The 20,847-nt window shown below is 31.7% G+C and overlaps 1 protein-coding gene and 1 long non-coding RNA gene across 7 annotated transcripts; one reads left to right on the top strand and one right to left on the bottom strand.

Moving 5' to 3' along the window:
* The first annotated feature begins 5,065 nt into the window (after positions 1-5,065).
* LOC112797317 (uncharacterized) lies at positions 5,066-10,716 on the top strand. Of its 6 annotated transcripts, none has more exons than XR_011881390.1 (9): positions 5,066-5,492; positions 6,076-6,243; positions 6,545-6,614; positions 8,525-8,615; positions 8,724-8,785; positions 9,100-9,374; positions 9,520-9,556; positions 9,651-9,945; positions 10,332-10,716. XR_011881390.1 is itself a non-coding variant. In XM_025840187.3 (9 exons), the coding sequence occupies exons 2-9, from the start codon at positions 6,139-6,141 to the stop codon at positions 10,520-10,522; spliced, it is 963 nt and encodes a 320-aa protein (XP_025695972.1). In that variant the 5' UTR covers positions 5,066-5,492; positions 6,076-6,138; the 3' UTR covers positions 10,523-10,716. The 6 variants fall into 6 exon arrangements, 3 of the variants coding, with proteins under 3 accessions (XP_025695972.1, XP_072092075.1, XP_025695970.1); XR_011881389.1 differs by having other exon boundaries at positions 9,517-9,556; XR_011881388.1 differs by having other exon boundaries at positions 9,514-9,556.
* A 3,764-nt stretch (positions 10,717-14,480) lies between these two features.
* On the bottom strand, positions 14,481-17,276 carry LOC112797316 (uncharacterized). Its single transcript, XR_003199715.2, has 2 exons — positions 16,897-17,276; positions 14,481-14,976 (listed from the first exon to the last, which is right to left on the bottom strand). It is a non-coding gene; the product is annotated as an uncharacterized lncRNA (long non-coding RNA).
* Positions 17,277-20,847: the final 3,571 nt, after the last annotated feature.

The raw sequence follows: 20,847 nt of genomic DNA, 5'->3' as shown, positions 1-20,847 counted from the left end.
TCCGTGCGTACTTGAGAGGAAGAAAGAGATCTGTCAACCGATTCGGTCTTCACCTCTGATCTGGCTCCTCTCATACGCAACTCAAAGGCACTTTGCCTTTAGAGGTATATTGAGCTTTGCTTGATTGACCCAATTTCTCTCTCCTTTTACTAATAACCTTGGTCCAACCAGCCTTATCTGCTAAATTCTAGAACCCCACTTCTTTCCCATGCAATGTACCAGCCAATTTCTCCCCAATATTTGCAACTATCACTGAATCTTTGGGACTGTATCCAAATTCGAAAATTTTCTCCTTCGAGGCTTCCTGTGGATGCACCACCCAAGCCACCGTCTCGATCACTGATATTCCCTTTTGATCCACATCTTCTTTCGAGGGGTCACTCTGCAGTCGCTCGCTGTATGCCTGAAATAGTTGCACTTGTCAAAATAAGGTGAAAACATTCATACTCCGCCTTATATTCAAACTCGTCGACAATCACACTCTGGACCACTAGCAGACCAAAATTAATTTGCACGCAAGTCCGAGTACATTTTTTCTGCTCCGCCGACTTAGTAGCCAGATCCACCCCCATAGCAGAAGCAATTCTTATCATGGCTTTATTTTGGTAGTACCATATGCTCAAACCAGCGATTCGAATCCAAATCATAGTCTCTCCGAAAGTATCCTCGCAAGGTTTAAAATCCAGTGACCACGGCTTGACCACAATATAGTGACCAAAAATCATCCATGGCCCGCTAGTAAAACCTTCTCTCGATCGTCCATGCGATCAAATTTGATGAGGAAGTACCTGACATCCAAGATCTCCAGTCAGCCGATGATCCTCCATCCACCTTTCAGTTTGTGAACCATGGCCATGTAATTAAGGTTTTTTCCAAGAACCTTAATCATAATTGCCTCCTTGTATGGTTCAAAAAAGATGTTTCTAGCTTATTCGGAGAAGCAAACTCTCGGAGGCATAGGATCTCCTTATTTTTCAGTGACCACTGCCATGGAATCCTCATCTAGAGCCTCAGTCCGGTCTATCCTTGAGGCTATCGAAGAACCAATAACCTTGTCATGGAAAGAAGTTTTGGAGTTCACCCTAAAACTAAGGCTGCCTTTACTTGATCCCTTCTTCACACCGGATGCAAATCCTTCCACGCTTTCCCGCTTATCTCTTGCGGCGGCATGACCATTTTTCTCACCATGTTTTACCCTCAAAAGCTCACTCCCGCTCTCTCCTTCTCTCATTCTCCATGAGTACGGAGTAGGTACTCTTTCTCTGCTAGGATTTATATACGAATGTAGATGAATTGATTGAACTGAATGTCACGTGTCTAATATTATTTAGAGATTGATTAGATAATATGCATATTAATACTAAATTTGAAGTATTTTATTTTAAAATATTTTATAAAATATTTATTTGATAATTTATGCATAGTTTCATATAATTATTTAACAAAAATATAATATAATTGGATTATAGATGATTGCTTTAGGAATTTGAATTTATTTATTTATTTATTTATTTAAAAATATAATTTTTTTTTTATATTTGAGTTGTACAAATCTATATTTTTGTTGTTTTCATTGTTTGCAAATAATTAAAAAAATAGAAAAAAATAAAAACACCAAAAATATAATATAAATTATAAATTAATTTTATAATCATGATATATTTAAATGTACATAGTAAAGAGATGTTTTGCCAAATTTAAACTTATTTGAATCCGTTTTCAACAATTGGTAGAGATTAAGAAATAAAGTAATAGTAATAAAAATTATATGCAACATGATTTATAAATAGTGGAAACTCAAGTGCATTCGACTTCACGTGAAGTTGATAGTTGAGAGCCGTTAGATGAAAATTTAGTCAAATCAGTGAAATAGACTTTCAGTTATCAACTTCACTAAAAAGTCGACTGCACTTGAGTTTTCACCTTTATAAATAGACCAAATAGTATATTAATAAGAGTGTATAAGTAAGTCAAATAAATGAGATTTGAATATTTGTAACCAAATTTTTTTATAATTATGATTATTATGACACTTTATTTATATATATTTATTGTATTTAATTAATTTATGTTTTAGTTGAATAATAATAGGTAAGAATTTTTTTTTTAAAGATGATTGGTTGATTCTCATATGTTGTCATGTATTTAGAAGTGCTAATGTAGTATGATTAAAAAAAGTAAGATGACTAAAATTCATTTATATGAAAGATTGATATCAACTTCTATAAATTATAAACAGATAGATATGAAATGTGTTTGAATTCTAAAATACAAGAATAAATAAATATTTAAGATTTGGTGAGGCATGTAATTATTTTTATCAATTTATATAATGAGTAAACTACCATTTTTATCTATGAAAGTTGAAAACGGTGACGTATCTATTCATTGAAGACGAAAATTACCATTTGTACCCATAAAAAATGGCTTTTACAAGTAAAATTATCCAAACCCTAAAAAATTAAATAAAATTTCTAAACTACCCTTCTCTCCATCACCACTACCATTGTCTCCTCCTCCCCCCTTTCTCCCAATGTTCTCAGCAGCCTAATCCCAACATTGGCCACATCGCCGCTCAGTACCATCGCCTCACCCTCCTCCTCAACTGTCACCCTAATCCCTTCGTCGCACACTCCCTCATCGGTGTTGGTTGCGACTCAACAACACCAGCACCACTATTACCAGCATAATCATCTAAGGCAAGATCAATCTCTATTTATACCGAAGAAAAATCCTAGATCTAAGGACGCTGCGAGCAGTGTGAGTAATTCGTTGGGATGGATAAACCGTCACTACCATTAACTTCATCATCCTCGCCATCTTCCATCACCATCAAGCTTAACTGTCTGACCTCGGAATTTAATACCCTAACGAAATCAATAGAGCGTATGAAGAGGCTTTTGCATTACGCATCTTTGTTTCCACCATTCGACGATTTAGATCGGGTTCCAGAGAATCGGATTGGATTTTCTCTGCACAGACACTCAAAGACTGCGACGTTTTCAAGGATTAATCGAAAAATGGTGTCTGAAAACGACCCAGTTGAGTCATTCTTCAATTTCATTCAGTTTGTGAAGGAATCACTGTTCCCTTTAGAAGTGGGTATTAAAAAAGGTGCAAAGAATCTTGAGCACTGCTTCCTATCAGGGCATAAGAATAAGGATACGAAAGGTGTTTGTTTGATTGCCTAAGTGAAACAAAGTAGTGAATTTCAGATCTACGATATGAAGAAGAAGAGAGGGTTGTCAATGAATATTCCCTTGAAGAATTTTTTGGATATTTTCTCACAGAACTTAGTGAGTGGTAATGAGAATGTGAATGTGAATGATGATGAGGTGGATAAGAAGGGTGATGGATACTTCTTCTTGCACTAATTGCTTGAAGTTTGCAGTGACTTAGTCTTTACTAATTAATGATTTCCTTTAGGCTCTCCCAGATCTTTTCAAAGATGGTAGGGAAGGAGGGGATGGGGTTAGAGTTTCGGAAAAGGTGGAAGGTGGGGAAGAACCGGAGCTTGCGGTTGAAATCAGAGTCGAAGAAGTGGAGGGAGGAGGAAGGGTGGTGATGGCGGTGGTGGTAATGATAATGACAACAGTGATGGTGGTAGTTGGAGAGGAAAGTAATGGTAGAGTTTGGAATTGGAGTAGTTGAAAACATTGAGAGAGAGAGAGAGAGAGAGAGAGAGAGAGAGAGAGAGAGAGAGAGAGAGAGAGAGAGAGAGAGAGAGAGAGAGAGAGAGGAGGGTAGTTTAGGAATTTTATTTAATTTTTTTGGATTTGGATAATTTTGCTTGCAAAAACCATTTTTTACGGGTACAAATGGTAATTTTCATCTTCTATGGGTAGATATGTCAGTGTTTTCAACTTTTATGTATAAAAAATAATAATTTACTCTTATATAATAGATATAAATTTTGAGGAAGATTAAAAAGTTATTAAAATTTATTATTTTTTGTCACTAATTAATCACTAATTTTTAAAAGTGTGAGTTAAAATATGTTATTAAATTACTAAACTAAAAAAAATTGGATTGATGGCTGAAAGTAATGACAAAAAATAATAAATTCTAATTATCTTTTAACATTTCTCATAAATTTTACCCTATATCAATTTATCGTCAATTATAAATAGTTTTTCAAAAATATTATTTGCACGTCAAAATTAACTATTATGTATTTGTCTATAAATATATGCGTAATTCATTTTTAATATATATTTTGTATTTCAATGTATTTATGTATAAATATATGTATAGTTTAACTTACTTTTAATATATTTTATATTCTAGTGTGTATTTTACATTAATGGTAAATTTTTGTGTGCATCTAGCATAATTAATATTTTTTTCTAAAAAATTTTAACATAAAAGTATTTTAAAATAAATACATTAAAAATGTTTACAAATAAACAATTAGGAATAATATTATATTGTTAACAAATATTATTATCTTTCGTCAGAGTAATAATTTAATAATTTATATTCATCATATTTACAAAGATTTTGCATAAAAAATATAATTTGTATTTATATTGACTAGAATTTTACACACATGAATTAATATATTTTGTATTTATATTTTTTTAGTATTTACACACATAAATTAATAAAATTTATTTGTTACAAATAATTTAATATTTGTGCTAATCAAATAAAAAAAATTGTTGGTCTAGAATTTTTCAATAATTAAATATATTATATTTAACATTATAAAAAAATGAGTTAATACTTAAATTACAGTTGAGTCTGAATGTTGTTCTTGAATTTAAAATTGTACTAAATTTATCTCTCAACTTAACAACGATCATTTCTAATATATTTTCTGGTGATAAAATAATAATGTAGTTAAATAAAGACTACACTAAAAATATATTATATTGGTAGAACGCTCATTTTTATTTTTGGCTTTCAAATAAAAAAAAATAACATCGTTTAGAGTATTTTGGGAGCTGTTAACAATATTTTATCAAATATAGTGTAACGTGACTTTTAAATTTTAACATGACCTCTATCTAACTAGGTCATCATTTTGTCAATTTATCTCAAGACAACTCCTCTTAAGTTAAGAGACAAATTTAAGACAACGTTAAAGTTTAACTACAAGTTTCAGGGACTACTTTAGTATTAAATCTAAAAAAATCCATCCTCTCTCTCTTGCACCACCTCACATCAAAACACAAAAGCAGTTTGTTCTTTCTTTTCAAATTTTGGAAAGGAAGTAGGAGGCGCGGGTATACACACTACACACACAAACAAAACCCACCACCGGCACCAGAGCGAGCCAGGCAGCCACCAGTCAAACCACGACGCTCTACGGCACTGCGCCGCCCGAATCACCACCGCGCCAGCCACCACGCGTCACGCGCCCACGCCTCAACCTCCACCCTAGGGCCTCAGCTCCTCAGTGCTTCACCTTTTAATTAGAACCCTAGTCTCTATCTTCCTTCATCTGTCTAATTCCCTACCGAAAGTCGAGTCGTTTCACCACACTTAAGGCAATCTTCGACCATTCACTGTTAATTCCTCGCTTTCATCGTGCTCTGTGTTGATTGCTTGCTTTTTCAAGTTTCGGTTTTCTCCCCCTTTTACTTTTCTCTCAAATGTGGTTGTTCTTTCTATATAGTTCCAATTGCATTCTGACTTAGTTGGTTGTTTATGTTTGTTTATTTTATTTTTTCTTTTTCCCCTAATCCGTTGCCATTGCCATTGCCATTCGGGGGATGAATTTTATTCAATTATTGAAATATGCTTATCTATCTAAATGATTATGCCTATATTTGTCATTATTCTTTTTGTAGTTTTCAGCTTGCTGGCTGGTGCACATTTCTTTGAGTTGATTGATGATGGGTTAAACAGATTGGGAGCTTTTAGGAGGAGAAAGGGATATTATTGATGAGTTTGGGGCTTTTTACTAATATGTCACCTTTTTTAGAACTTATTATCAAAATGCAATCTTTTTAAAATTAATTACCCAAATGTCACCTTTTTGCTAAGATGGCAACTGATTTGCTATTTTCATTTTTTGAGTTACTTGAAACATAGCCTAAATTGGGGGTCAATTTTGATTGGCAAGGTCAGATGGAAGCTGCAAAACCCAACATTTTGGTACCTGCCCTTTGAAATCTGGTCATTTCCCAACTGATGCCCGAAGTTCCAGCTAGTGCATCCCTTGCTGACCCAGATTGCTCTGTGGAAAAAATGTCGAATCTGTACAGGAAGCTTTATGATAAGTACACCAAGCTCAAGGTCTTGTTTGTATCTTTCACACTTTACTTTAATATTTTCTTTCCGCTCATTGTTCTGTAGCTCCATGGTTGTATTGTAAATTTGTAATCTGTAATCCTCCTACAAAATTATACATGGGAATATAGCATTGATGCTTTGAGAATTCACGTTTTTATGTTTAGCCATTTAGTTATTCAACATTAATAATGATGAAAATGGTTAATATACTTGATCATTCACTGTTTCACCTGGAAAATGAAATTGTAACTGTATAAAATTTTCTGAAGTTTATTATTGACTCTTGATTCCTTTCTTGTTTCAGAATAGGAAACTGCTTGAGTTTGATGAGCTGAATAAAGAACAAGAAGTTAAATTTATGAAATTTTTGTCTGGTATGTTCTTTTTGTTTATGCTATTTTCTTTTACATTTGGATGTTTAGACCACAGCTTATGATAATATGAATTCATGGAAGGGTTTGCTAATCATTCTAAAATGCTAGGAAGTCTGAGCTAAGTTTAGAGAACTAGGAAAAGAAGTAACTACCTTCCGCTAGCTCGGATGACAGCTGTACTAGTGTAACTAACTTAATAGTGGAAGGTCCTAACTACCCTTAGAGTAGCTTCTCCCCAGAAGCTATCATTCTCTTGTATATAAACAGAGAAGGCACTCAGTTGAGGACTTCAGATTTATAAGGCTCAATTCTGAGAAATTTCTCTTCTCTTTACTTCCCTATCTTTTGCAGTTCTCTGTTAAATTTTGTCTTGTGCTCATGAATTTGAAAATCCATGTTGCAAGAGATTCAAAGACATGAAGTTTTATATCATGGTTTCTTTTCCTGCTGTAACTGTTGCTCTCATTGACTGATTCTGTATTTTTGTAATTTTCTAGTTTCAACTTTTGTATATACAAAACATGGAACAGCAATTAGGTGCTTGACTTATCCGGTGTAAATTCATTGTCTTTTAATTGAATTTCTCTTTCATATGTTTGAAGATTGGAAAGTTTTGCTTTGTAATGTTCTTTGTTTGTTTTTCCCCCCTTGTAAAGTGAATATCTTCTGCTCCTATCTCTTTGTAATCTTTCTCTTTTCCAGTCTTCATCTTAATAAAGCTATTGCCTAGAGATACTAACAAAGGAATTTATAGCATTTCCATCCTAAATGAAAGAAATTGCTGAACAGTTATCATAACCATAGGGGTTTGTTGTCTAAATTTAAGTTGGCACCCGACTATCAGTAGCAGTTGTTGGATGGAAGCTTACAAGAAGTGAAGGAGCTATTTCAACTCAATTTTTTGGAGCATATAACAATGCACCAGGTTTAGGTTGCCAAGATCAAATAAAGGGAAGAAAATAGTTTTCGGGAGGTATTTATTAGGCTGTGTTTGTTTACAGGCACGGGACACTAAAATAGGGACAAAAGACACTAAATCATGTTTGGTAGATGAGATATGGACACAAAGACAAAAGACACTGAATTAGTGTATTTTGTATCCTTCTTGACAGGAAGGAGAAGGACACAAAGACACTAACAAGGGACACAACTGATTTTTTAATTTTTTCTTTCATTATTACTATCAATTTTTTATAATTATATTTTTCTTCCTTAAGTTTTGGATGGAAAAAAAATGATAGTAAATTGGACTTTCATAATTTGTTTTTTTTTTTTTTATATTTAGTTTATCACCAAATAAAATACAAGAACACTAATTTTTGTGTCTTTGTCTATGTGTCTTGTTCTCAGTGTCTTGTCTTATGTTGTTTTGTCCTCATAACCAATCGCAGCCTTAATGTTGGTTCTGAAATTCTACAATGCCCCATTGCTGGAAAGCTGACTGAGGGGGCATTGGATGACGAAGGAATTTCTATCTGACCTTTTGGACATTCAAAGGGGTTGCATGATCCACATTACTTCTTGACTTTATGGGGATAAAGTTGGTGCATCTGTTGGTAAGAGAGTAAGGATGGCTTTTGTGCCATATACATATATAGTAGAAAGAAGAAGGTTGTAGAAACTAGAAAAGGAACTTCAAAGATTTGCAAGAACAGTCAATCATGGAAGGCCAAAAGGATCTATATTTTATAGGGGCTTAATTAGTTTCTTATTGTCCATAGGTTTTGTTTTGTGCAGTCCTCTTTTGTTAGCATTGTGGTTTCCTTTGGAGGATACCTTTTCCTATCTTGTAATTCCCTGTCATATCTAATGATGTGTCTATCAATTGGGAAGATTAAAATTAATCCAAGAAGTCAAACTTGCACGGATGTATAAACAAGTTTTCCTTATTGTGTATGTGCATATTGCAGCCGCAGAAGAGTTGATAGAGGACTTGAAGAATGAAAATGTCCAGCTGCATGACCAACTCAATGAATTGAGAAGTGAGGTGTCTTCAGTTAGGTATTATTCAAGATTCCAGCATTTTAATGCATATCTTTAACGTCAAAGCTTTGTTGATTTATCCGTGGATCCAGTGTGAACTACTCAAATATGTCACCTTCATGTCAGGCTTGCCAAACTCAAAGAAGTGGCTGATTATCAAAATCTTTTCCTGGAGGAAAAAAAGAAAAGTGAGGCTCTATTTATAAGTACCTGATGCACTTGTTATTCGATATTAAATTTTTTGGCATGGAATTGGAACATTAAGGTTCAACTTATTTTCTCTTATTTGAAAAGTAGAAGTTGGCAATTTATATTTTTCTTGCATGCTTATACTTCAAACATGTATTTTGTTACCATGTATAGTTTATTTTTGTATGTTGAAATTTCTAAATGCATAATTCACCACAGTACGGTTGACTTTGTCCCTGTCTTTAAGTTTATCTCATTTTATCAATATTTATTTTGTATTGAGGATTTCAGTGTGACATTTGGGCTTTGGCAGATGAAGCTCTTACTGAAGAAGTTGAGAAGTTGCTACAACAGCAGCAGGAACGAACTTCTCGTGTTTTAAGTAACAGTAAGGTCATGATTGAAAATGGCCAGCTGAAGGCTATCTCCGATAGTTCAGAGAGATCATCTACAAGAATGACAAGAAAACGTAGTAGGCAGGCTGCATTGGAAAATGAAACAAGTTTTATATCTGCCGAGAACAGGGAAGATGACTCTGTCGTGAGAATGTCAATGCAAAACGTGCACAAGGAGATGGCATCTGGTAAGGTGAGCATTTCTAACTTGGAGCAATGAAATGCACATGGTTAAGTGCTTGTGTAATTGTTTGAATATTAGATCAGATATGCTCATTTCATTTCCTCACACAAGCAGTAAATCTAAGTGAATGTGCTAACATTATGTTCAGAAGCAGCTGCTGGAGTCCTGTACTACTGTTAATGATAAATTAGGTTAGTGTTAATTTGTATTTATGTTGCTTGCTTTCCTTCAACCCTTTCCTTGGGAATTAGGTTTTATGTATGCTGCCTTCATTGCTTTTTACAGGAGTTGCTTCTGTGCAAAGTGATAATTGTAATTGGCTTATTCAAGAGCTTTTCGAACATGCACTGGGCATGAAATTATCTGCTGACTATCAAACTGGAACAATAAGCCTTTCTGCACTGCATCAATCTAGCGGTAATGCATGATTTTCGGTTTTAAGTGATTCTTTTTTCTCAGTACTTCATCCTTAATCTAAACAAGGAATTTATTGGATTTTGAAGTTTACACTCATCACTTCTACCTCTTTCTTCTGCTTGCATCAATCAAAGTGTGTGTTGAAGAAGACCACCATTTGATGGTAATTTTGGCAATTAATATGTCATGTGTAGCCCTGTTTTCTCTCTGATTTGGTTGAGAAGAAATACTCAGTTTTACAAACTTAACTTCACCATATTCCTTTTCTGTGTTTTCTTCATATCCTAACTTCTGAAAATATTTCCCCCTAAGTTAAACAAACAAGCCTTTTTTTTTTCCTTTTTTTTTGTAGATTTGGTTTTTTTTTTTTTTTTTTTTAAACCAGTGAGCTAGTGGATTACTGGATATCTTGTACTCATTTTTGGGTCACTCTTGGACAAAGCTAATCTTAGTTCATAATTTTCAATTATGCATTACTTCTAGCCTTTGAAAATCTGAAGGTATGTAAATGGTTGGTGTGACATTTTCTTTTTATTGTGATCATGATAGGCTATTCCTTCACTTTAACCTGGATTAGCAAAGCACCTGAAGAGGAAGCAGAATTGCTGTACCATGTTCTTTCCTTAGGCACATTTGAAAGAGTGGCTCCAGAATGGATGAGGGAGGACATCATCTTCAGCCCAACCATGTGTTCCATCTTCTTTGAAAGGGTGTCTCATGTTATCAAGTTGCACCACTGACTTTGAATATAAAGGCAAGGGAAAAAAAAAAAAAGTAAAAATCCACTGACTTTTATTTTAGATGCTTTGATTTGGTTGGTTTCCGCTTCATCTTAATGGAGTTTGTAATATAGTAAGAGTTACAGAGCAATCATTAGTTGTAAAAATGAATATTAAACTTCTAATCCTGATTTATCATCAGTTCAGTTGCTCTACTTTATTGCCATATCTTTAGTTTAGCTCATTTTAAGAATATGCAGAACTTTTGAAAACGAGTCACGACTTTATGATTAGTCAACTCGTAACGACATATTGGATGTTTTTTTAAGTAAATATTTTATTTATCAATAGAGGCCTACTACACATACAAGTCTTTTTTACTTATAAGTCTTACAAGTTGCTAACGGGCCTTTTAATGCGTTATTCATCCGTTTTTCTTCAATTTTCATGATTTCTGAAATCAAGTTCTTCTTTTTCGTTTTTTTTTCGATTTTCATGGTTTCTGAAATCAAGGTTTGAAATCGTTTTGAAGAAGAAGAAGCAGCAGAAGATGAGAAGGAGAAAGAGAAAGAGTTCTGAATTATGCAACGAATTTTGGGTGTATTTCTTAAATCCTTTGGGTGTATTTTCGTAATTCATTGGGTTTCTGTAATCCTTTTGAAGATAATGGAACTTTAGAATTATACCCAAACGATTACAGAAATACACCCAAACGGTTACAGAAATTCACCCAAACAGTTACAGTAAAAAAATACACCCAAAATTCGTTGAAGTACATCTTATGCTTCTTCTTCTTCCATAAAGATTTTACCATGAAAAATCGAAAAAAAAAACGAGAAAACAGAGAGGAGCACGTAAATGAAGAAGAAGAAGAGGAAGACGAGGAAGAAGAACGTGCAGAAACGAAAGAAAAGAAGAAGGAGAAGACGAAGAGGAAAAAGAACGGTTCGAAACGCATTTTGAACGTTAGTTTTAATTGGACTTGTAAGGCTTACAAGCATCAATGGCTTGTATGCGAAGAATTTCTCTTAGCAATATAGGTCATTTTGACCCAATTTATATTTTTGCATTTTACTATTTATCTCGTTTACAGTATAAATAATATAAGACACAAATTTTTAAACATGTATCATGTGTGCACACTTGATATGTGGAAATTAACTTACTTCACATATCTCATTTACAGTATAAACAAGATAGGCAAAGGTCGATGGTCTAGAACATTTGGATCAATAAACAGTTTCATAACAAAACATGTTTTTTAAGTTTTTCAATAACTGCTAAATAGTCTATTTTTAATTTTAATTACAAATTAATCCCATATATTTTATTTAATCATAAAAATTATTTTTTATTTTATAAATTATTATTTTATCATTCATCTATTATGTTTATTAGTAATCAAAACAAAAAACAATAACGAATTAGATCTTCCATTGATTTTTTATTTTATAAATTATTATTTTATCATTCATCTATTATGTTTATTAGTAATCAAAACAAAAAACAATAACGAATTAGATCTTCCATTGATTGTAATAATTTTTTGGCAAATCCAATCAATTAAAACTTTATCTTTGATCAATTACATCCGTCGAGAATTTTGAAATCGTATTTTTTAGAAAATCAATCGATTGAAAGTTACAAGGCAGTATGATTTTTACAAAAATCACTCGATTGGTCATATTACCCAATCGGTTGAACGATGACTAGAATGTGGGTTTTTTTATAAATCAATCAATTGTTTATATTATCCAATCGATTGAATTTTGTACGTGACTAATGGTATATTCCAATTCAGTCAATTGGTATGATCATTCAATCGATTGAAATGTGATGTAAATAAGTTTTTTTTCTGTGTTCAATCGATTCGTAGGATAATCCAATCGATTGAATTTTGAATGGCGCCGTTCTCAATTTTCATATCGTTTTTATAAATTTTGAATCGCGCCGTGACTAATGGTTTATAAATCAATTGAGTTATGGAAAACCTGAAATCCAATCGATTGTTTTGTTAATCCAATCCATTGATTTTCTAAGAAACACGATTTCAAAATCTTCGACGAATGTAATGGATTAAAGATAAACTTTTAATCAATTAGAATTGCCAAAAAGTTATTACGATCAATGGAAGATCTAATTCGTTATTGTTTTTATTTTTTTATTATTAAAATATAATAGATGAATAATAAAATAATAATTTATAAAATAAAAAATAATTTTTATAATTAAATAAAATATATGAAGTTAATTTGTTATTAAAATTAGAAAGGGATTATTTAACAGTTATTAAAAAACTTAAAAAATATGTTTTATTATGAAATCATCTAATGGTCCAAACATTCTAAGACTATCGAATCCGGTGCCCATTTCTTGGCTTGGAACCTACAAGGCACCTTAAGTAGGTTTTCAAGCATTTATTGACAACCCACATTGACTTTCCATTTGTGGATGATAAGTTGAACTCATCTTAAGGGTGGTTCCAACTTCCTTGAACTCACCCCAAAAATTTCTCTTAAAAATTTATCTCGAACAATTGAATTTAGAAAACCATGAAGTTGCACCACTTCTTTGACAACAAATCAACTACTTCCTTGACTGTGTAAAGGTATGCTGCTAGACTAAAAAAATGAGCATATTTAGTCATTCTATCCACAACCACCAAAATACCAAAATAGTGTCTATTTCCAAAGCCAATGTAATCCCTCAATGTAATCCATAGATACATCAGACCAAACATTTATGGGAATTGGTAATGGTTATAACAAGCTAGCAAGTAACAATGTCTAGTGCTCATTCCTTTAGCAGACCTCACATTCTTTGATATATTGCAGAATTTGTCTTTTCATTCCTTCCAAATACATCACTCCAGAAATTCTCTTGTAGGTCCGAAAGTATCCAAAATGTTCACCCACATTTGTATCATGAAATTCTTTGAAATAATTAGAAGACAAAGGAAGAATCTTTCCATTCCTACTGATGAGACCATTTGCTCTCTCTCTCTTATCTTCTATTTTTTTTTTTTTTTTGCATTAGTTTTCTCAGGACATTCAACAGTTTGGATATAATCATCTCAAGGGAGGTCTGAACAATTTCTTGCAGTGAAGATGTATTCCACCAACTCACATCTCCCTCGAGTTGGGATTGATGAAGAATCTAAGACTCAATGAGACTAATTGACATATATTAGCATACATGTTGTCATAATAGATCAGTATAGAGAATTAGAATGAAAAATTCGAAAAGTGTGTACTGTTTTTTTTCTTTTCTTTTTTTGTATAAACAAATTGACAATGAATTCAATCACTCAATTGTTTTTTGTTTATCTATAACATCTTTCAATTATCTCAAATCAATTAGCAGCCTATATATGCAAATTTACTTGTGCATGAGAAAAACCAGATTTGGCTGTTCTAATAAATTTCAAGCATGAGCAGAACACATCAAAGAAAGAAAACTCTATTTTGGAACCAAGTAATCCTTCACCATTTCAACTTCATATAGTCAAATATACCATCAAACTTCAATATTTGAGAGAAAAAAAATAGCAGTTGACATCATTTTGCTACATAAGCGTCAAGCATAACATCCTATCCGATAAACGTAACGGATTTTATCGAGTCATAAGGACTAAGATCCTTCATCACAATTCAATTTTGTAGGGCCACATGTAGCATTACATTTCAATTTTGTTGACAGAAAAATCCAGCTATATTATACATCACCACAATTTGATTTTGCAGTCATATATAGGTTAAACATATTACTCTTCCACTGTTCCACACATTTCATTTTTCTAGACTCACAAAAATAGTGAACATTGTCCCACAATTTTACCATCACCAAATCATTACACAACTTTTCTCAAAGGACAAAATTTTAATTTGATCCAATAGTAAGTGAACAAAAAATAAATCATCACAAAAGACTTGAAATGACTCTGCAACTGAGTTGTGATGCTGTAAAAGTCCATCACAAATTAATAATGAATTCAATCACTCAATTATTATTCTGATTAACATCTTTCAATTCTTGAGTAGCAGCTTATATATGCAAAAGTTACTTGTAGTGAGAAAAGTCAGATTTCATTGTTCAATGTCCTAATAAATCTCAAAACATGAACAATAACACATCAGAGAAAGAAAACTCTATTTTGGAGCCAAAAAATCCCTCAACACATTTCAACCACATTGGAGCCAAAAGATCTGTTGCCATATTTCAGCGTCACAAGGTAAATTATACCATCAAACTTCAACATTCATAGGTCCAAAAAGCCAAATATCATCATTTCGCAACATAAGGGTCAAGCATATCATCATATCTGATTTTTTCAGGTCATAGGGATCCTTCATCACAATTCAATTTCGTAGAGCCACACATCATTGTATCCAATTTTATCGGGTCATAGGGCCTAAGATCCTTCATCACAATCCAATTTTGCAGAGCCACATATATCATCATTACAATTACTGATCCTTCATCACAAATTCACAATCCATAAGGCCACATATGTCATTACATTTCAATATGATTGGACAGAAAATGCCAACTAAATAACCCTTCCACACTTTTCAGTTTTCTAGGATCATAAGCATCATGAACATTATTGCACAATTTTACCATCAACAAATCATTACACAACTTTTTCAAGGGAAAAAATCTTATTTGATCCACAAAGTAAAAAAAATTCATCACAAAAGAATTGAAACAATTCTGCAACAAATTCTTTTCCCAAACAGCTCAAGCATACAAGGTGCAAAGTATAATTGAAATAAATTCAAACTCTAGAGTCCCATCCAAATCATAAAAATGGAAGAGAAAATTGTGCATCCCAGAACTTCCAAATTCAAATGGCAAAACTGAGTTGCCCGTAATTCAATAAAAGAAAAATAGTTGGGGAAATAAAGAAAAACCAACCTTTCCAAAACCAACTCATCCCCAAGATAATAAAAAGCAAACCTTTTTTCTTTTTTAAGACATGAATATATTCCATAAGAGCAACGATTTGCACACAAAATTTTGTAAAACACAAATTGACAATGAATTCAATCACTCAATTATTTTCTATTTATCCATAACATGTTTCAACAAAATAATTATCTATAACACCTTTCAGTTCTTGAGAGCTTATATATGCAAAGCTACTTGCAATAAGAAAAATCATATTTAACTGTTAACTGTTCTGAAAGCATGAACAAAAAGCACATCAGAGAAAGGAAATACTATTTTGGAGCCAAGAAATCCTTCACCACATTCCAACAACATTGGAGACAAGAAAACCTTCACCAAATTTCAAGGCCATAGGGTCAACTATGCCATCAAACTTAAATATTCATGGGTCAAAAAAAGCAAAACAACATCACTTTGCAACATAAGGGTCAAGCATATTATCATATCCGATATATTCGGGTCATAGGGGATAAGATCCTTTGCCACAATTCGATTTCATAGGGCCATGCATCATTGTATCCGATATTTTAGGGTCATAGGGACTATGATCCTTCATCACAATTCAATTCCATAGGACCACACATTATTGTATCCGATTTTCTTGAGTCATAGGGACTAAGATACTTTGCCACAGTTCAATTTCGTAGGGCAACATATATCATCTTATCCAATTTTATCGGGTCATAGGGACTAAAATTTTTCATAAAAAATTCATAGGGTCAGGTCATACGGACTAAAATCCTTCATCACAATTCATAGGGCCACATATATTGTTACATTTCAATATCACTGGACAGAAAAAGCCAAATATATTACCCTTCCACACATTTCAGTTTTCAAGGGTCACAATAATCATGAAAACTATCGCACAATTTTACCATCAACAAATCATTACACTACTTTTTCAAGGGACATCTTATTTGATCCAGTAAAAAAATTCATTACAAAAGAATTGAAACAATTCTGCAACTAAGTTTGTCCTGCTGTAAAGGTCAATCATATATCATTCTGCAACAAATTCTTTTTGCAAATGGCTCAAACATACATTGTGCAAGGTAGAATTGAAATAAATTCAAAGTCCAGAGTCACATCCAAATCATAAAAAGAAGAGAGAAAAAACAGGCATCCCAGAACTATCAAAATGGCAAACTCAATTGCCAGTAATTCAATAGCAGAAAAATAGTTTGGAAAATAAAGAAAAACCAACTTTTCCAAAACCAATTCATTCTCAAGATATCAAAAACTAACATCGCAATAAAAAAGCAAGCCCTTTTTCTTTTCTCGGACTTGAATATATTCCATAACAGCAATTATTTGCACAAAAAAAAAGCCATCTTTACAATGGACCCGACGTTAAGTAGCAAAATGCAAAAGATTTGAACAGAAATACATCCTTATAAAGAGAACCAACAAAGAAAAAGGAAGGGGGGATCCATCCCCATTACCGAAACGTGCAGATAATAGAGTTTCTCCTCCCACCATTGTTGATTCATACGTTCTTTACAACCCTAATCAAGCAGATTTTGCAAAAGCACCAATTCCCCTCGTATTCACCGTTGAAATTTTATTGAACCGAGCCTCCGAATTCACCCACAGTGGAGTGTTGATCCCATTATTCAAAGTAATAGCAGAGAGAAAGAACCCAACAATTGAGAAAGAAGGGAAAATAAAGAACAATAATACCACAGAGAACCAAATTTAAGAGAAACAAGAACCGTTTACTGAGAAATCACAACCAGCGTAGGAAATGTTGAGAAGAGAGTTTCGCATTTTTATATAGGTTGCCAATGGCCGTGTTTCACGCTTAGTGGACCCTATGCATGTGTGTGGAGTGTAGACATTTAATAATTATAATTATAATTTTTTAATTCTGAGTAACTTTTTTTTTCTTTTGTTGTCAATCACTAGTTCACTTATGCATTTATGTAATTAGTACCGGAAGGTCTTTCTCTCTTTCTTTTTTTCTTTTGAAGTTATTCACTATCAAAATTAATTAATTCACAAAGTAATATTGATAAAGTAGTAAAACGAAGAGTTACTAATTTTTATATTAAGATGGAGCACATATTTTATAAAAATTATAAAATTAATAATAATTAATCTTTCACTTTATTATTTTACTAAATTTTTCTATTTTTTATTCTAAAAGATTCAAAGTAGCATGTATTTTTTAAAAGGTTTCTTTCTAATTTTTTGAATTCTTCTCTTGAAAAAAAAAGAGTAAAAATTAGTTTGAATAGTTTTTTTAGGATATTGTCTCAAAATATCCCTAAAGTTAAATCGAAGAACATTGAAAATATTCTAAACATTTAGACCATGTATATATATCCTAATCAACTGATACATAAAGAGTTTATTTTGTTTGAATGCTAAATAACAATGATAATCACTGTAAAAATTAACCTCTTTAATTTCACGATTTGTAAGTACTAGTAATATTAGATAGGATATTTTACTATTTTAACAATATGTGATCTTCTATATATATGATTCTAGCTGGTATTGATATAATCAGTAAATGATCAGAAGACTCAGGATATGAAAAGCGAAAATTCTTAATAACACTGGAAAGCTAGTTTTTATTAAATTTGTTTTTAATAGTCTGCTTGTATATTAATCTTATTAGTTTAGTAGAAAATGTCTAAAAATTTATTTGGACGTTATTTTTTTAAAAACTTTTTATAAAAATAAAAGTGATTTTATATTTAGATATCTTATATAAAAAAATCTTTTTATTTATCAATTATATTTGAATAAAATAAGATAAAAGTACGTTTTTGTTTATTTATTATATAAAAAATATTTTTTAAAAAAAGATCTTTTAAAAAAATATAAATTATAATTTCTCAAAAAAATATTTTTTTATTTTTTTAGTATTTTTATTTTTACTATTAAAAATTTACTAAATATACTAAAAAAATCTTTTTTAATAAAAAAATATATTTTTTATCGATTTAATGATACCTAAACAACCACTAAGTCTATAACAGAGAAGCTAATTTTACTGCAAATAAGATTTTTGTGGAATAAGAATGATGAAAAAAATAGAATACCTTTAATAAAATGAGAATTGGTGCAGACTCTCAAAAAACTAGGTAGATTGGAGATGCAATAATTTCAAATATAGCTCTCTTGTTTAAGTGGTAGTGGTGGTTTTCAAAAGAGGACTATACATTATGGGAGAAGATTGTGTATTCATGTAGTAATTTAAAATTTTTCAGAGATACTTTCTAGTCAACCCATACCTAAAAAGGAGCCTTAGAAAGATATTTGTTAGTTACAAATTAAAGAACCATGCGTAAGAGAGAAATTGATTCAAGGCTTGTTTATAGAACTAGGAAATGAGAGAAATTGATTCAAGGCTTGTTTATAGAACTAGGAAATGGAAGAAAGGTACTAGGAGGACATTTGATTATAAAGTGGTGCTCTAAAACATATATTTTTAAGCCTTTTTTCGGTCTCAAAGCAAAGAGGTTCTTTTATAAGAGATTGTGAATTTTGCGATAGATTAGAATGGATATGGATTTTCTACTAGAGAAGAGAGTTGTTTCAACGGGAGATGAGGCTACTTAACCAACTCTATAGAACCTTACAGTCGGTCACGATAACATCTAAGAGAGAAGATTAAGTTGTATAGAAATTTGATAAAAAAAAAATGTGTTTATTCTACTAACTCTTTGGTGCACGTTATACAGGCATAAATACTTTCAAAAGATATAACAAGTTATAGTTTCACTAGCTTGCCTTGTCTTGGTTGGGGAGTTAATTCTAAAGAAAGATTGTGTTGGTTAGGTGTTATTGGTTTGAATGATATTGTTTGTGTATTATGTAAAAAAAAGATTGAAAATATATTTCATCTGTTCCTTGGTTGTGAGTATACTTGACAGATGTGGTGTACTTGGTTATTTGCTTCGAATAAACTAGAAGAAAAGAAAAGAGGAATCGGTAGTTGATTAGCTTTTTTTACTGTCATTTAGAATATTTGACATAAAAAAAATGATAGAATTTTCAGGAACAAGCACTCCGATGTATAGGAAGTTATCTATAGAACGGTTAAAAGCTACCGAGAGTGGAAGGTGTTGATTTTTATGACCTGAGATGACTACGGATTGAGTTTTACATTTTATTTATTTTGTTATTTCTTTTTTTGTTCTTTTCCTCTATTATGTTGTGTTTAATTCTTTGCTTCAAAAAAAAATTAAATTTGTCTCTAAAATATTATTTATTTTTTAAATTAATATCTAAAAGATTTTTTTTAATCAAATTCATCCTTCAAAAATTTTAAATTAGTCACATTAGTCATTTCGTCACTTTCGTTGATGGAGTCAAAATTTACTTATCTGGCACATCAAATGACACCATGCTCACCATAACACGCACAATAGTCCTACTTAGCAACTAACATGATAAGTTTACGCAATTAGATTAAATCAACCTCGAGGAAACCTTGAGACATTGAAATCTCTCCATTTATGGTTGATTTGATTTAAATTCATAAACTTATTATGTTAGCAGCTAATTAAAACGATCCGGTATGTATTGTGGTATCACTTAATATATCAACAAACTCTAATGTCGAGCAATAGAAGTAATGAAAGCACTAATTTGACCAACTTAATAAGAAATTGAGTGAAATTTTATTTTTTTTAGATATGTTTGGATAAAAGAAAAATGAGGAGAAAGAAAATAATATATAATATTATGAAAAGACAATTTTATCTTTACATATTTTAAAATATATTAAAAAATACTAAGTATATTTTCCTTGCATTTTTCAACCATTATTGGAAGAAAAAAATTTTCAATTAGTCCCACTTATTTTTTTACACTATTCATTCTTTTCCTTTGACTTTTTTATTCAACCAAACAAAAGAAAATAGCTATTTTCCTTTCAATTTCTTTCTCTCCTATTTCCTTCCTCCTATTTTCACCTCAAACAAACACATTCTCAAAGACAAATTTAACTAAAAAACAAATTTCGAAAATCCTATTTGGAGAAGGAATGACTTTTTAGGGATGAATTTAATCATTTACTCAATATAATATTCCCTAAAAGTTAAATTAATTTATATGTTTTCCCGTATGAATTTTATGGAATGCCATTGATTTTCAGTACCTGGAAACTTTTATCTATTTCTTTTAATCTGCAGATTTTTGCTTCCAAAATCCTGTACTATCATACATAAGTAAATCAATAATACTAGTTGCATTCATAAAATATTTGGTGTCACAGTATAGAGTGTGAAACTAAGAAGAAAGAAGCATTAACTAATTTTTTAAATTTTGATGGCTAAGTATTCAAGTTTGGATATGTCAAGGCTTTAATTTTCTACACTGCTTTTACAATTTGTGGCTGTGTCGAAATATTTTGGCCATATCCTGTATGCAAGCTAGGT

The sequence above is a fragment of the Arachis hypogaea genome, chromosome 4, assembly GCF_003086295.3.
Source record: "Arachis hypogaea cultivar Tifrunner chromosome 4, arahy.Tifrunner.gnm2.J5K5, whole genome shotgun sequence".
In the NCBI taxonomy this organism is placed as follows: domain Eukaryota; kingdom Viridiplantae; phylum Streptophyta; class Magnoliopsida; order Fabales; family Fabaceae; genus Arachis; species Arachis hypogaea.
Note: the sequence above shows the minus strand (reverse complement) of the source record. Positions and strands in the feature narration are given on the sequence as shown.

Coding starts and splice junctions, on each gene's coding strand:
- LOC112797317 (XM_025840185.3), top strand. CDS start 6,139: ATGCCCGAAGTTCCAGCTAGTGCATCCCTTGCTGACCCAGATTGCTCT. Junction 6,615..8,524: donor ATTTATGAAATTTTTGTCTG/GTATGTTCTTTT, acceptor TGCATATTGCAG/CCGCAGAAGAGTTGATAGAG. Junction 9,375..9,513: donor AGGAGATGGCATCTGGTAAG/GTGAGCATTTCT, acceptor CATTATGTTCAG/AAGCAGCTGCTGGAGTCCTG.